Source organism: Notechis scutatus, chromosome 3 (assembly GCF_049901735.1).
Source record: "Notechis scutatus isolate UNSWTSFEM ecotype Mainland chromosome 3, rNotScu1.2, whole genome shotgun sequence".
NCBI lineage: Eukaryota > Metazoa > Chordata > Lepidosauria > Squamata > Elapidae > Notechis > Notechis scutatus.
The window spans coordinates 198,840,138-198,857,872 of record NC_142011.1 but is presented as its reverse complement, the minus strand read 5'-3'; the positions used below and the strand labels follow the sequence as shown (position 1 = coordinate 198,857,872).

Genomic DNA, 17,735 nt, shown 5'->3' with positions numbered 1-17,735 from the left:
AAGGTAATAAGTGTGACATTCAGCACAATGGCAATTCTGCAGCATTGTTTACATTCATCATTAATTTTTAATCCCTCTTCCCTACATTAAAAAAGAAACATGCTTGACTTCCGGTTTGAAGGGCTTCGGTGACAGACAGAAATCCGCGATCGTGCACAGTTTCTGTCTGGGCTCGCCTCTGGAGCGCCCTGAGCCAGCTGGTTTCAGGGCTAAGCCACCCCGTAGATGTGGTGAAGAGGGGGAAGACCGCCAGCAGGGTTGAGGAGAGCCTCATCTCTCCTCCTCAGCTGGCCATTACTCCCTTTCCCGAAGGCGGTTGTAGTGGTGGTCAGAAATGGCCACCACAAAGGAGAACTCGACCGGAAAAGAATGTGCAGGAGGAAGATAAGAAGTGAAAGTTTTGGCTGACCGGGTTAAATTGTAAAAGCAACAACTAAGGTACCCTGGAATTTAAACTTACAAAAAATAACATCGCTCCCAAAGAAGAGTCGGAAGCAGCGAAGGAAAGTGAAAAGGGAAAGGTTTGGCTTTTTTTCCCTTCTCTCTCCTTCCCTATACTGACAATTAAGAGACTTAAATAAGAAATCGGAAAAATCCTCTTTGGCATCAATAGGCAATTAAGCTGAAAATAAAACAAAATGCCAAAGGGATAATAAAGATTTCTGGACATTAAAATTTTTCTTTTTCATAAGCAGGAAGGGAGAGAAAAGAATAAGGGCAGGATCTGGAAGAGGGAGGAGACTCCTGGAATTAAAAAGAATCTACAGTAAAACTTCAACAAGACTTCTAATAAGATACATTTTAACTGAAACTTTGCAACTAAATAGTAACCCCAGGAAGAGAAAGTGAAAAAAAAGAGCAAAAAAAGAAACAGCTTATGCAGTGTATTTGGATTATTTGGTGATCTTTGGATTCTTGGTTATTATATTTGAATGACTAAAATCAATCGGGTGGTTGTTTAAAAATTTATACAATGGCACCACTTCTAGATGAATTGAAAATGGAACTTAAAAAGTACAAAGAAGATGCACAAGAAGGGAAGGGTTCTTTTGGCTTCGTTTTTCAATTCTTAGAAATGGAGATTTGGAACTATGAGAAACAACAAGAAAAGACTGCAAAACAAGAAGACTGGGACAAAGAAGAAGCCATCTTTAATGAACAAGCAATTTTATGTGGGGAAGAAAAAGGAAAGGGGGAAAGAGAATGGAGAATTTAAGACTTAAAAAAAACAAAGAAAAGAAAAATAATTTGAAAAATAAGTATAATACTGGAAAGCAACAGAAAAGGGGAATACAGAAGAGAGAAATAGAGGTAGAGAGACAACGGGGTAAAAGGGGAGAGAGAAGAAGAGAGGGAAGAAGGAAAGGAAAAGAAGTTACAAAGGACTGGAGCAAGATATAGAGAAACAGGACCTATTTAGAGATAATGGGTGAAGTGAAGGGGGCGGGAATTAACTATGGAAAGCTTATAATTGTTCCCATAGAAGTATGATATTTAATTGAAAAGTAATGTTAAAGATGTTAAGACTTTAATGAATATTAATATTAATGATAGAAATGAATTGGAATGGAATGTTGTTTTACATTTATATTTTTTTTCTTTTTTTAAGAATACAGTGTGTATTTTAAGAATGTACCAAGCAGAATCCGAATGGAAGTTATGTATTATATTGAATGTTACAACTTTTGTTGTCAGTCTGACACCTTAAATACTGGAATAGTGGTAACCGGGCCTTGATATGCTGATTTTGTAAACCGCTTAGAGAGGGTTGTAAAGCACCACGAAGCGGTATATCAGCCTATTGCTGTTACGTATCTGTTCAGAACCTTTAATGAACAAGTTCAGTTATATTCCCAGAAATAAATACGTTGTTGGAAGGTATTGTATTGCTTTGCATCCTGGCAACTTTAAAAAAGAACAAAAACCAAATTAAACCCAGATGAGGCAGAACAAGTGACAGACAACAAGAGAGATTTGGAACTTGGCTGAGCAGCCAAAATAAGCATCTAAATTTATTAGAGGAAAGTATCAAAGATAGATATAAAGATAATATAACTGCCAGTACTCACATTGTTTATTTATTTGTATCCCACCTTCATTATTTTTACAAATAACTCAAGGCGGTGAATATATTGAACACATCTTCCTTCTTGTATTTTATCCACAAGCACAACCTTGTGAAGTAGGTTGGGCTGAGAGAGAGGGATTAGCCCAAGGTAACCCAGCTGATTTGCATGACTAATTTGGGACCAAAACTCAGTCTCACTTGATTGACACAAAGTCACCCAGATGGCTTTCCTGGCTAAGGTGGGACTAGAACTCACAGTCTCCTGGTGATTGACTCAAAGTCACTCAGCTGGCTTTCATGCTTAAGGTGGGACTAGAACTCACAGTCTCCTGGTGATTGACTCAAAGTCACCCAGCTGGCTTTCATGGCTAAGGTGAGACTAGAACTCACGGTCTCCCGCTGTCTAGCCTGATGCCTGAATTAGAGAGGAAAGTGGACTAGGACTAGCTCTTATTTGTTTAATTTGTTTAATGTAAATGGTCTTACAAGTAGACCAGTTGCCAAGTACCCAAAATGTGATCATGTGACCACAGGGGTATGTGTAGCAATCGTAACTTTGATATTAGGTTGTAAGTAAGTTTTGGGAGGTCCACTGTGACTTTAAACTGTCACTAAGCAACCAGTCATATGTTGAGGAGTACGTGTATACCTCTGCCATTCAGAGTTGTTTTCTGGTAAATGGGCAGCATGTATGTTTGTTAACAGACAGACAAATACTTCAGGCTTAATATTGAATCTTGAGATTGATTAAATTTTGTCTTTGGGTTCTTTCTACGGTTTCTGAAATGTAAGAATTTGTATTCTGTGCAGCCATTCTTGGTCCCTTTTGAAGCATGCATATTATTTATATATATATATAATAGAGAGAGACAGACAGACAGACAAAATATGTTGCCCAGGAATTTCTACAGCTGGACCAATAAAATATTTCTTCTTTGGGTCCCTGTCTTTTATCTCGCCTCTCATGGCTGTGATACAGTTATTTAGCATTACTAATATATTCAATACTAATAGTAAGAAATACTTGAGTATCATGTCGAATACAGCTGTTGTAAGATGGTGACAGAGCAGAAGAGATTTTTAATTAGCCTTTAGTTTGTTTGCTGTGATTCATAGCCTTTATTTACGCCATGCCCTTGGTGACTCAACCACAGTCAAGGAGACCAAAACTCTTCAGTGAATAATTTGTTACTGACTCAATGTAGAAAACTTTTGTTTTGTTTTTAGGAATCATTATTTTCTTTTTGGTTGTTTTTCCAATTTCATCCCTAATTCTTTTGTTGGACATTACTGCTTTTCTTTCTTTCTTCAATTAAAATGCTATTAAAGCATGTCTTAATGATTGAACCAATGAACTTTAGTCTATTCACACTGTCGTTCTTCTTCTTCTTCCCTTCTTTCCTTCTCCCTTCTTCTTTCTTCATCTGCCATATCTGTCATTGGACATTGGCAATCATGTTGGCAATCCTATTTTTATCAACAACCACATGGAAATGTACTGCTGAGTTTTGTCCAAACTTAGATTTTGAAGCCACGATGTTCTTCTTCTGCCTGGACCTATAATTATGATAACAAATTATGATAACAATTGAGCCCAAAATTTCTGCTGCAAAGCAAAACATTTGTTAAGTGAATTTTGCCCTATTTTCTGACTTTTCTTGCTACTGTTGTTAAGTGAATCACTGCACTTGTGAAATTAGTAACCTGGGTGGTAAGTGAATCTGGCTTCCCCATTGACTTTGCTTGTTGGAAGGCCACAAAAGATGATCACCTGACCCTGGGACACTGCAACCGTTGTAAATATGAGTCGCCTAAGCATCCGAATTTTGATCACATGACCATGGGGGTGGTGCAATGGTCGTGAGTGTGAAAAACAGCCATAAGTCCCTTTTTTTCCGTGCCATTGTAACTTCAAATGGTCACAAAATGAACTGTTGTAAGTTGAGGATTACCTGTATATGCTACCACAAGACATTACTGGAATGATGATGTGCTATTGATGCTGAATTTTTATTTCTAAGTCATTCTTCAAATTCTTTTTTTAATAGTCTCAACGTCGACTCTTTGTAGGAAACCAAAACATTATCAAGATAATTTCTCCCTAAAAGACCAATATTGTTACTGCAATTAGCATTGTCAGCATTAGAGAAGAGTTCCCCAAACTTTCTGGGTTCGCGGCCCGGAATGGGGGAAGTGAGGAAAGAAGGGATGGTTTTATGGGAACATCAGATGCATGCATGTGCATGTGTGCAAACACCCATTGCTCACATGGGTGGGACCACGAGTGCATGAGTTGGGCCCACTAGCACCCATGATTCTCGCATGAGTGGGCATGTCCGCATGCGTGCTCTGGCCAGCTACTCACATGGCCTGGTGGCCAACAGGTTGGGGACCTTTGCATTAGAGCAACCCATGCTATATATGTTCAGTTTGGAGCAAAGACTTTGGTCTCTTCCCATGTGATATTTAAGGTCTTTAAATCATCTATGAACGTTCTTCATCATGTATTTCAAGGGCATCCTATTGGTCATTTGGCATCATTGTCTCATTGCCATCTTGGGCATTCAATTATTCTCCACACGGAGTTTATGACCTGCAAGTTGGAATCTTCTGTATGTGAGAATGTTACGTAATTTGCGGGAGGAACTCTTTTGGAGCACTTCATGATGATCAAAATAGCGAATCTTTAGGATTCCATGAAGGCATCTTTACTGGAAGACGTTGGGTCTCTTGTTAATACTTGCTGACACCCTCCAGGTTTCACTGGCATAAATAGCTAAAAATAGCTAACTTAAATAACATAACTTTTAATATCTTTGAAATGAACAAATGGCCAATTTTAGCATTGTTCTTGTTATTTCTCGTTATTTTGTCTTATAAAGTGGAATTAACTGAACATTTTTCTCTTTCAGAACATATCCAAAATGAAGAAAGCTATGCACAAGTGCTTGATAAATTTGGAAGTAATTTCTTAAGTAGAGATAATCCAGATCTGGGAACTGCTTTTGTAAAGTTTTCCACACTAACTAAGGAATTGTCAACGTTGCTTAAAAATCTGGTAAGACGCTTGTAATCTTTTTGTCCTCTAAAACATTTACAGTTATCATTATATAAGGGTTGTTATATAAGTTATATAAATGTAGGTTATATTGTTATATAAGTATGGATTGTAATAAACAACCAAACCTTTTACATTTCTGGAGAGAGCATTATATTTTAAATCCAGTTCGATGCAGCTATGGAAAAAAAACATTAGGTTTATTGAGTACTAATGCAATGTTTTAAAGCACCTGGTTTAGCTTTGTGAATGACTGAAGCTATTCAGTCTATGCAGTCATTTGGAAGCATTCACCCTAAATTTGGATTTTAAAATTAACTTTCTTGTCTGGTTTTTGCAGTGGATAATTCTGGAGAAATGGTTGAAATGATTTTAAGTGAATGCATTTTTCTTCTCCTTCAGTCTCCTCCTGTTCAGTACATTTAATAAATCTGTTCAGTATTAAAATAATAAGTTTTCCATTCCTCAGAACAGAAAGCTGTAAAGCTATAAATATTGTATTTATTGTTTAAATATATAGGAATTATTACTGCAAGGTGCACCATTCAAGTAAGCTTATTTTGAGTGATACAATAGCAATAGTTTGTTTCCTTTATATCGCTTCACAGTGCTTTAACAGGTCCTCTCTAAGCTGTTTACAGAGTCAGCAACAATCTGGATCATCATTTTACCAACTTTAGAAGGATGGAAGGCTGAGTCAACCTTGAGACGGTCAGGATTGAACTCCTGGCTGTGGGCAGAGTCAGCCTGCAATACTGCATTCTAACTATTGCACCACTATGGCCCACCACAATATACAAACAGTAGAATGTATGTAATATCAGATCCAACATATAATCATAATTTGGACTTATGCCCTCCATCCTTCTCTTTCTCTTCTTTCATGCTCTGTTCTTTACTTCTCCCTTGTAAATTCTAGTTTGGAAAGTTAGTATCTTGGATGTGCTGTCAACTTACAGCTGCCATAAACTGGGAAGTAATTAAGAAGTGACTAAGGTTCAATGTGGAAGCATGCAATAGAACTCCTATTCCTGTAAATGAATTGTATTTAATTTGGGGTGTGCCTTCAAGTCAGTATAGATGTTGGTGACTTCTTGGACAAGTTTAGGCAGTTTTCATAGTAATATTTTTAGGAAGTGGTGTTCCCCTTTTCTTCTTTCTAGGGCTAAAAATAAGTAACTGGCCCAAAGTCATCTAGTTGGCTTTGTGTTTAAGGTGGGACTGGAACTTACAGTATCCTGGGGTCTAGTCTCTAACCACAATACCATACTGGCTCTTCTTCCTCTTTAACAACAAATATGTAGCATTTGTTATATTCTAAATGTTATGTTTGAATTTGTTCCATTAATCTCCAAACTTGACAACTTTAAGACTTGTGGACTTCAACTTCCAGAATTCTCCAGCCTGCGTGAGGAATTCTGGGAGTTGAAATCCACAAGTGTTAAAGTTGCCAAGTTTGGAGACCCCCAGTGTAAAGCGAAATTCCAAGCAATTGTTTCTGTGGAGTCCTTGATGCTCTCTGAGCTTGCAGATGTTTCATTACTCATCAAGCTAACATCATCAGTGTTATTGAGTGTGGAGTTTGCTTCCTGTTAATATACAGGAGCTTGGTCTAGAAGTGTTGGTGGTGGTGTGCTTTTTTTTTTTGTTAGTTGCTTGATTAGGCTATTGTTTTCTCCTTGATTGGTTGTCTGATATTAATCCCTACATTTCTAGGTCCTGGTTTCAGGAAAAGATGTGTGTCAGCTGGTGCTCCATTCAAAATCCAAGAAAGAAATACTTAGACTCGTTTAATTAGAGAAAAGATATCTTTTACTGGAAATGAAGTGGAAGCAACAAGAGAATTCTGAATCTGAGGAAATAGGCGCGTAAATCACATATACAAAGTGATGGAAATGTTCCCACCCCCAATAGTTCAAATGGTTCTTCCCATTAAAAGTTGTAAATATCATCATGTGGACATCTTCAGGTGGTAATGAAGTTTCTGTCCATTGACCTTGGCATACTTTGATAAAGGTTTGCAGCTACGCAGAGAAAAGAAAGCTAAGCAAGAAATAGAAACCTAAGCAATAACGTACTCTCCCCCCTCCTCAGTTTATACAATGCTAGTTTGTACCACCTCCAGCTCACTTCCCATACTTGTCCCCCCTCCTCCCCCCTGTTACTTATGGCAGCCGAAAGATGCAAAGCAAAGGTAGAAGATCTTGAAGGCTGACAATGTGTTTCTGGTCTTTTTGTTGCCTTCTTAGCTTTCTTATTGCCTCTTTTGAATGTCATGTAAATGTGGTTTATCTCTATGAGTCTGTAGATGGCTGGTTTGTCTGAATGCAAAGCTTCCAGGAATTCTCTAGCATTTTGGGGTTTAGCTTAGTCTAGGCCCATCATGGCGAACCTATGGCACGTGTGCCACAGGTGGCGCACAGAGCCATTTGTGTGGGCACACGAGCCCCAGCCAAACTTACCTGCACTGCGCATGCGCGCACCTCCCAGCTGATTTTTTTGCCTGTTTTGAGTTCTTTTTTGGACTCCCAGAGGCTCAAGGGAAGCCTCTGCAATGGGCCTGTTTATCGGCTTCCAAAGGCTGCAGAGGCTTCCCTCGAGCCTCTGGGAGGCCGAAAAAGGCCTCAAATGGGCCAAAAATCAGCTGGGAGGTAAGCACATGTGCAGTGCAGGTAAGGGAGCAGCGGGGGGATTGCACGCACATGCACAGGGGGTGGGGGCACGCACATTGCCTTCTGGGTGCTGGCATGCGAGCACGAGCACACACACCATTTTCGGCTCAGGAGCCCAAAAAAGGTTAGCCACCACTGGTCTAGGCTGTCACAGCTTCCTAGTTGAAGCTATGCTTGAATCCCTCCAAAGCTGTTTTTGGAAAGTAACCTCAATTATTCTGTCAAATCCATCAGCAACAACTTCCAAAGAGGGTCAGTCTGACAAAAGCAGCATTGCACCCTGTAACACAAGCACCACTCCTTCTAATGGAATGTGTGGATGACTTTGGGGAACAAGAGGAAGAGGTACTGCCTAGGAAACAATCAGATAAAAGAGGCAAGAGCCCCTCAGTGGCTTAAAAGTCAGAGAAAGAAACTAAGGAAAGACCTCTCCTAATGCGTCCTGCAATTAAAGGCGGCATCAGGAAGTTTGCACCTTCCGACTTGCAAGATTCTGTTAATATAGTCTTACAGTAAAGTAAAATTAGTTCATTTGTGTTTCCTGTCTGGTTTACCTGGGAGAGGTGACACCCATTTTTTTTAATGAGTGTTTTGATGTTGCGCATACATGCAGAAGAGGCAGCCTTTTGTTATTTTGAAGAAAGCAGCAGGAGCCTTGGACATTCATGACTATCAAATAAAGAATACGTCTTCTAGGCTCTTTACAACAAGATGACAGTATCTTGCACGAACATTAGCTAGCAACTATTGCTATGAACTACTATCATCTTTAGGAGAAGACCTTTGGAGCCTTCCAAAATTGCTCTTCTGGCTCTAGGGCAAAGGCCTTTACCCCAATTCCCTGGAGGTCTTTCCCTACTCTGAAATTTAGGTTTGGCATCGTAAATTCCCAAGGCGTCAAAAGTGTTGAACGTCAATACCCAGGAGCATTGAGTTCATGGAATAGGATTATATAAATCTTCAACTTATATATTTAATACCAATGTTTCTACATCTTCAAGAACAATTCATTCCTCACTATTCCTCCAAAGCAATGCAGGTAGTCCTCTATTTACACTTATTCCTTTAGTGAATGTTCAAAGTTACAACAACACTGTTCTGTCCTAGGCTTCCCCAAAAAGCACTAAGCAGACTCTTTGTCCCAATCAAACACCTTTTATTAAGCGGATGTGAATTTCTTGCATTCACATTCAACCAACGGCCTGGCAAACAGTCTTTCAAGGGTGTAATTAGGAGCTCAAACTTTATCGATCTTGGAAAGCTGCCTGGTAAATATTTCCAAACGCAGTGCTGACAAGGAAGGGCTAAGCACAGAGTCTCTAGGGTGCATTGTTTCCTGCAAAATCCCCCTCCCCTTTTGCTCCTCTTTTAATCCTGATGGGAGGGGCCATTCATCGTCCACCTGCGGCCTTACTTACAACCTTGGGTTCGTAATTGTTCTTTCCTTTTGGCAGCTCTGCGCATGCGCAGGCAGGGAACCGGTTCCAGAAGCTCCCCCATCTCACTGCTATCCGAGCCTGAAGGCTGCTGATGCCAGCCTGCCCTGGCCCCATCTCTGCCTCTGATGCAGAGCCCTCATCCAATTCTTCCTCAGTCTCCAGGACTGGCCCAGATTCCTCCCCAACCTCCTCACTGCTTGACTCTACTGCCTGCTTCGCCAGCTGCTGGTGGGCCACAACAAACACAGAAAAAAGCAACAACAACAACCTTGGCAACTGGCATGTACTTTACAAACAGTTGCAGTATCTTGAAGTCACGTGATCGTTCTTTTCGGCCTTCTCAATCAGCTTCTGACAAGGAAAATCAGTGAAGAAAGCTGTTTAATTTGGCCTATCGTCTCCTGGTCTTTTGGATAAATCATTTTTATAAGATGAACAGGAAATCTGCTGATAGATGAGAAATGCAGAAACATTTGACACTGGTTCCCGGGGATGGGATTTCATATATAGGTAGTCCTCGACTTGACAATTGAGCCCAAAATTTCTGTATCTCAGTGAGACGTCTATTAAGTGAGATTTGCCCCATTTTACGACCTTCCTTGCCACAGTGGTTAAGTGAAACACTGAAGTTGTTGTGTTAGTCACCCAATTGTTAAGCGAATCTGGCTTCCCCGTTCACTTTCCTGGTCAGAAGGTCACAAAAGGGGATCCCATGACCCCCAGGACATTGCAACTGTCATAAATAGGAGTCACTTGCACCTGAATTTTGATTAGATGACAACGAGGATGCTGTAAAGATCTTAATAGTGAAAAACGGTCATAAGTCATTTTTTTCATTGCACTAACAGCAATAGCTGTTAGACTTATAAACCGCTTCATAATGCTTTACAGCCCTCTCTAAGCGGTTTACAGAGTCAGCATATTTTCCCCAACAATTTTGGGTCCTCATTTTACCCACTTCAGAAGAATAGAAGGCTGAGTCCACCTTGAGCCTGTTGAGATTTGAACTGCCAAATTTCAGGCACCCGACAGTGAGCAGAAGTAGCCTGCAGTTCTGCGCTCTAACCACTGCGCCACCGAGGCTCATAACTTTGAATGGTCCCTAACTGAACTGTTGTAAGTCGAGGACTACCTGTCTATAACTTTTTCTTCCACCTGGGAAACCTGAAGTTTTGTAGATCTCGTGCTGGCTGCGGAATTCTGGGAGCTGAAGTCCAACCCATCCTGTTCTTTCCCCCGTGTCTCAAAACTGCATGGGTTGGCCATCGTCCCTCAAAAAGGTTTCACAATTTGACTCAAGCCTCAGCGTTCAAAGAACTTTACTTTTCTTTCTTTACAAAAGGCAAAAACCTGGGGAACCCAGAGTGGGACGGAGCCCATCGAATGGGCTTATTTGATTGATGGCTATATGCCAGGGGGAACGTTATTGTTTTTAAAGGTTTGCCTGTTGGGTTTTTATTTTCGTAAGCAGCCCAGGGTTACAGGAGAGCGAGTGGGCGGCCATATAAACCCTCTTTTAAAGAAATAAATAAATATTTCAACAGAAGGAACACTTTGCCTGTTCTTCAAGATATTCGCCCCAGTTCTGTTTTAGTTTTGAACAACTGCATGAAAAGAAGGGCCTCTTCTCCCTTCGAAAGCGCTGTGAAATTCAAAAGACTTCCAGCTGCTTTAAAGAAGTAAAATCTTTTGGGAAAGCTCAACTACGATCTTCAACAATGGTTGAACTGTGTTGGCGGAACGGGTTACTCTTTATCTGAAAACACCTTCTTGAAATCCTTTTCTTCTTGTCATGAGTTGGTGTAGCTATGTTAACTAGGATAAACCCTGTGCTGTGCAAAGTTTGGTCAACTGTCAATAAGTAGGAATAAGTTAAATGTCTGCTTTAGAGTGTAAACGCGTCCTAGGAATGAGGTTAATTTGGTACAGGTACGACTACAATAGAGCCCACAATTTCCAATGCTAAGGCAGCTTTTAAATAAGCTTTGCCCCATTTTATGACCTGTTTTGCCACCGCTTTTAAGGTGAATCACTGCAGTTGTTAAGTTAGCAAAAAGATTGTGAAGTAAATCTGGCTTCCCCGCTGACTTTGCTCGTTGGAAGGTCACAAAATGGGATCACGTGACATTGCAATGGTCATAAATAGGAACCAGTTGCCAAGCATCCGAATTTTTGTTCTTGGGACCATGGGGATGCTTCAATAATGGTGAGAACAGTCATACCTGTTGTAACTTCAAACAATCACTCGGTGAATGATTGTAATTTGAGGACTTACTTGTACTTAATTGCTTTTTCAGGAAGCTGTGAGTTGGATCCTAGGTAGAAGCAGATATTTGTCTCGCTGGGCACACTGAGAATATATCTGCTGAACAACACTCTGCATTGGTGACAAGAAGGGCATCCGGCCATTAAAACACTCTGCTAGCTCCATTCAGTTGCCCAGACTTCACACTGCAAGGGATTATGGGGTCATTAAATGATGTTGATGATGATGAATACTTCAATGAAGTAAGATGAAGTCATCAAATTGTAGTAACATGGTTGTTACATAAATCTAGCTTCCCCGTTGACGTTACCTGTCAGAAGTTCGCAAAAGGTGGTCAAATGACCACAGGAGACTGCCACCATCATAAATATGAGTCAATTTTGATTACATGACCATGGAGATACTGTAACAGTTGTAACTGTGGAAAATTGTCATGTCACTTTTTTCAGTGCTGTTGTAGCTTCCAACCATCAAAACGAATGCTTCTAAGTTGAGGGTTACCTGTAGTTTACTTTTAAGTTCACTGTTTTTAAATACTGAATAATATTCCTTTTTTCTCCCTAGCTGCAAGGGTTGAGCCATAATGTTATCTTCACCTTGGATTCCCTGTTGAAAGGAGATCTGAAAGGAATTAAAGGGGTAAGCCTACACATTTAATATGGGCTTTAACAATGGGTGGTGATTTCTGTGCTTTTGCTGTTATCTATCAATGTACCGGGGAGGTTATCCCATTTGTATGAACATCTGATTACATCTACTTGAAACTGCATACTTATCTTTCCCATCAATCCATTTTTAAAAACAAAACAAAACTTGAGATATATGAGCTCTTAAAGATTCACCGGGGGGAAAAGATACTTAAAGCTTTTATGTCATTTTATAATCGTGGAATAATTCCTTCAGTGTGCACATTTAAACATAGCACTGCCATAAACTTATTTTAAGTTAATTTTCTCTCCCTTAAGGATCTGAAAAAGCCTTTTGATAAAGCCTGGAAGGATTATGAGACCAAATTGTAAGTATGGTTAACTTGGCTGAACAAACAATTGTGCTTAAAAGTCAAGAAGTTTATTGTACACAGCTTAGAGTCCCTCTTCGAGCAGGACGAGTGGGACGGAAATGTGAAAAATAAAATAAAGTAACCACCTGTCTTTCTATACAGGTAGTCTTCAACTTACGACCAGAATTGAGCCCAAAATTTAGGTGGCTAAAGTGAGACATTTATTAAGTGAGTTTTGGCCCATTTTTTACGACCTTTCTTGCCACAGTGGTTAAGTAAATCTGGCTTCCCCATAGACTTAGCTTGTCATAAATATGAGTTGGTTGCCACACATCTGAATTTTGATCAGGTGACTGGGGGGGAACTGCCCTGGTTGTAAGAGTGAAAAATGGCTGTGAATCACTTTTTAAAGTGATGCTGTAATTTTGAAAGGTCACTAAGCAAGCAGTTGTAAGCCGAGGACTACCTGTACCTGAACTCTTTTCACATGTCTTATCACTTCATGGTTCATTGTATAAAAAAAATAAGTATATATAACTCAGTCCCACTTAGGAATCTGTACCATTGCATCATGCAATCAGTGAGTCATGTTACAATTTTTAAAAGCAATATGTAAATAAGGATTCAAAACATATTCCAATTCTTTTTTGGAACAGGATTGTTTCCAAAGTGAATTTCCTTACAATGCAGCGTAGATTGGAAAAAAAAAATCCTCAAATGCCAAGGTGCTATAAGAACTCAAATCGTTGTTGGCATGTTTATGTTGGATTTCTAAAATAACGGATTCCTCCTTCTGCTTTTTAGCACTTAACAGCTTGCTCTTAAGGTGGAGATCTATTTTGGTTTGGAATTTATTGTTTGGTGAAGTCTGATGAAATGGAAAAACATGAGAAATGTCATTGTTTCTATATTAGTGGACTCGGTTTGGGCCTGCTTGTGATTGTCAAGAAATTTGACAGGTTTTGCCTTTTTGTGGGTTTGTTTTGCAATTTGACAGCACGAAAATTGAAAAGGAAAAAAGGGAACACGCCAAACAACATGGGATGATACGAACAGAGATCACTGGAGCTGAGATAGCAGAAGAAATGGAGAAAGAGAGAAGGCTGTTCCAACTCCAGATGTGTGAAGTAAGTCATGTTTTAAAATTTAAACGATTGAACATTAATAAAGGAGAATATCTGTAGCTCAGGGTTGACATGAGGGGTCCTTGGTGCTCTCTGAGCTTGCTTGTTTTCTTACAGACAGTTCATTACCCAAACTAGGTAACATCATCAGTGCTAAAACATCTGCAAGAAAACAAGTTCATAGAGCACCAAGGACCAGTCATGTTTAAATATTCTGTGATTAAACATTCTATAAATCTATTTATCCTGGCCACAATATATAAAACAACTTGAGATCTATGTTCTTGGTGCTATATAAACTTAGTTGTTTGCCTACAGATGTTTCATTACCAAACTAGGTAACATCATCAGGGCAAGTGAGTGTTTATATGTAGCAGCTTATCTGCCAGTTTTTGCAAGGTGTAATTTTTTCCTTCCCGGTTCTTTGATTGGAGTATTGTTTTCTACCTGATCCTTTGTCTGGTATTAAGCCCTGCTTATCTGAATATTAGCTGCTGAAAATCTTCTAGTCTTTTTGTTTCCTTTCAAGGTTTTTTATTGTCTGTTCTAAGTATTATGCAAATGTGGTATTTTGCTATGGGTCTTTTGATAGGTGATTTATTTGAATGCCAAGCTTATGGGAATTCCCTAACAAGTCATTTGGCTTGGATGCTAAGATATGAATAGTTTCCCAGCTGAAACTGTGGTTGAGTCTGTCCATGTGCTGAGCAGGATAAGCTACTATTCATCAGCAGGCAGCAAACTCTTGCTTGCACTGAAGATGTTATTTAGTTGGGTATTGAAATCATCTGCAAGCAAACAGCCAAGCTCAGAAAGCCCTAAAACAGACACAATTCAACCCCGAACTACAGATACTTCTCTATTCGAACTCAAAATCTCTCCCCACCCCTTCCCAAATAGACAAGCACTTACCAATTTTGTATTAAATCCAACAACTGTTTTAGGGCTAATTCACAAAAAGAGGATAAAAGTTGTGTTTGAGCAAACTGTTGAATCTTTCTCTCAGCATTCCAAGTAGCGCATCCATTAAAGTCAGAACTCCGAGGCAGGTAGATTCCTCAAAGAACATGTTTATTGGGCATATCATATCGGCACAGCTGGTGAAAACCATCTCTGAAAGTTTCCCGCGTTTGTGATATAATTAAAAGAGCAATTGTTTCCCTTCCCAAGTGTCACAAGTCACATTGTCCAATTAAGACATTTGGTGGGTTCCTTGGTCACTCCTTCCCTCCTCCCGATTTCCACCTGTTGGGATGACCTTGGTTCCCACGGGAGAATTCTTTGTTTTGTCTGCAAGACAGTCTATCTGTTCCCCCCTCACTTCCCCCTCAGAGTATGTTAGCAACTATGAGGCAGCTAAAGATGGCTTCAGCCAGGTTCGCTTCAGAGTTGACACTTTTATTGGAGGAACTTCATCCTGATTCCTTATAGTGGTGCAACAAAATGGCTGCTTCACCGCTTGTGCAAATATAGCCAAGATCAGGGGTCCCCAACTCCCGGTCTGTGGAATGGCACTAGGCCATGGCATTCCAGCAACCAGTCCATGCAAACAAGTGATGCCCCATCCGCGGGATGCAGGCAGCACACAAAACCACATGCCCCCTTCAGACCGCAGAAAAACCTTTCTCTACAGAATTAATCCCTGATGGCAAAAGGCTGGGGGGGCCACCGGCCTTGATAAGTGTTTATCAACCTCAGCAAATGTAAGATGTGTGGACTTCAACTCCCAGAATGCCCCAGCCAGCATTAACCTATGCAATTATCCAGTGCTGGTCTGCAATAGAATCTAGATCAGGGGTGTCAAACTCATGACGTATCACAACTTTTTTCACCTTTGCTAAATCGGGGGAAGGCGTGGCCAGCACGTGACACATCCAGCTTGCAGGCCGTGAGTTTGACACCCCTGATCTAGATCACGCCAACCCTAATTTTTTTGTTCAAGTTCATATGTTGCTTATAGATGCAGCAAGATGATTATTGTGGGTTGTTCAGGGTAAAAAAAGATAATTCATGTGTTGGACCCTTTAAGGAAGTATACGCCTAATAACACATGCAAAGTTTATAAAGAATTCTCATTTGCTCCACTTTGCTCCATCTAACAGTAGTAATAAATCCAGATAGCACTTCCTAACTCTGACTTAAATAATGTTATGTGTGAAAAGAAGAGCCTTGGTTTTTTTTCTCTTATAAAATCGTGGTTTGCTATTGGTTTATGAATTCTGGCTTTATAGAATTCAGAATTTCAGAATTGCAGTAAAATTAAACAAACCACAGATCATCAGAAATCAGAATTTCAGATTTGCAGTAAAATTAAACAAACCACAGATCATCTTGATCAGAGCTTTTAGCAGCATAAAATAGCATATACTATTTTCTTGTTCATTCCCTATTCATTCTCTTTACCATTTCGTGTGGATCTTCCCAATAATAATGCAAGATTTTGGACTGGAACCAAATGGGATTTTTATTTATGTGTGTCAATTATCCCTACCACAATCCAAAGCTTGAGACTTTCAAGAAGAGATTGAACTGCCATTTGTCAGAAATGGTGTAGGGCCTCCTGCTTGGGCAGGAATTGGACTAGATGACCTACAAGGTCCCTTCCAACTCTGTTAATCTAATCTAATCAAAGCAATTGTAGCTGCTTTACAGATAATCAAAATATTAAAAAATTAAGGTGATGCTAGCATAATTTGTAAGCATCATTTATGATGAACTTGGAATTTGCTTATGATGTTGCGCCGTATTGAGTTTTCATGCCTCTAAATGTATTTAGTGCAGTGCCATACTTTAGAACGGTATTGCTACTTTAAAGCACTTAATGTAAATTTAGACCTAGCTATTCGATGTCTAAAAACGCTAGTAATTGTATTAGAAAGGAAGAAATAACAAATGCATTAGACAACTTAGAAAGTACTATTCACCACAGTATTGGCTTAATGTAAAATATCCTTGCTGTTCTATATACAGCACGATTTTAATCACATATTAGCAGGGTGCCTTCAGATGCTAGCTGTAAACAACTTGCAAGATAATTGCTGAATTTGTTAAAATAGATTTCAAATAGAACCTTCCTTTGAATGCAGCTAGGCCCAAATGTATAATTATCTACTGAGCTTTGATTTTTCTCCTTCTCCATAGTATCTCATTAAGGTTAATGAAATCAAGACGAAAAAGGGTGTGGACCTTTTACAGAATCTTATTAAGTATTATCATGCACAATGCAAGTGAGTATATTTTTTTCAGCTCTTCATCTGCAGTGTGTTTTTTTTTAATTTAAAAGGCTTTTTCTCCTCAGGGATGACATCACCTGCTTGTATGGAAATGTCTCGATTTAAAAAAAAATTTTTTTTTGAACACCCTTTGTTCAAAGTCACAGATATTGAATTCCTGTTGTTTTCTGCGTAGAAGGTTTGATTTGATTATCCTTTCACTGTCATATTAACTGGTTTGAAAAATGAGTCAAGGGGTGACATGATATAATCTGGAAAGAGAAGAAAAAGCTGCCTTGAATGCAAGATATAATCCGCATCGGAGGAAATTTGCTATGGCCTGGCCTGTAGTTTGTTAAGGGAATCCTGCGTTCATTCAATGAATCTTGTTTCCCCTTGGACGTTGCTTGTCAGAAGGTTGAAAATGTGATCAACTGACCCAGGACACTGCAGTAGCCATTAATAGATGCCAACTGCCAAGCGCCTAAATTTTGATCACTTGATGATGGGGATGCTGCAGTGGTCGTAAGTGTGAAAAACGGGTCATAAGTCACTACTCTGAACAGTCACTAAACAAATGGTTGTAGATTGAGGACAGCCATTTGTCTGAAGTGGTGTAGGGTTTCCTGCCTAAGGCAGGGGGTTGAACTAGAAGACCTCCAAGGTCCCTTCCAACTCTGTTATTCTATTCTAAACATTCTATAGTCAAATTTATATGGCTATCCATCTCATGTAAAGTAACTCTGGGTGGTTTACAACAATCAGATAGAAAAGACCATGCACACCCACATAATCATAAACTCAGTATTAAAAATGAAATATTGTAAGAATCTAGAAACCTCACAATGAGAATGAGTATCTTCACCTCAGAAACAGAGCCATCTATCTCTGGTTCT

At 39.6% G+C, this 17,735-nt stretch overlaps 1 protein-coding gene across 4 annotated transcripts in view; it reads left to right on the top strand.

The window, feature by feature from the left end:
• ASAP1 (ArfGAP with SH3 domain, ankyrin repeat and PH domain 1) overlaps positions 1–17,735 on the top strand; it is a 189,093-nt gene that overhangs the window by 105,946 nt on the left and 65,412 nt on the right. For all 4 annotated transcript variants that reach the window (XM_087962198.1, XM_087962197.1, XM_087962199.1 and 1 more), the window contains 5 exons: positions 4,981–5,126; positions 12,068–12,142; positions 12,469–12,518; positions 13,501–13,630; positions 16,769–16,854. In XM_087962198.1, the coding sequence (XP_087818324.1) occupies positions 4,981–5,126; positions 12,068–12,142; positions 12,469–12,518; positions 13,501–13,630; positions 16,769–16,854 (487 nt within the window). The remainder of the gene's footprint in view (positions 1–4,980; positions 5,127–12,067; positions 12,143–12,468; positions 12,519–13,500; positions 13,631–16,768; positions 16,855–17,735) is intronic.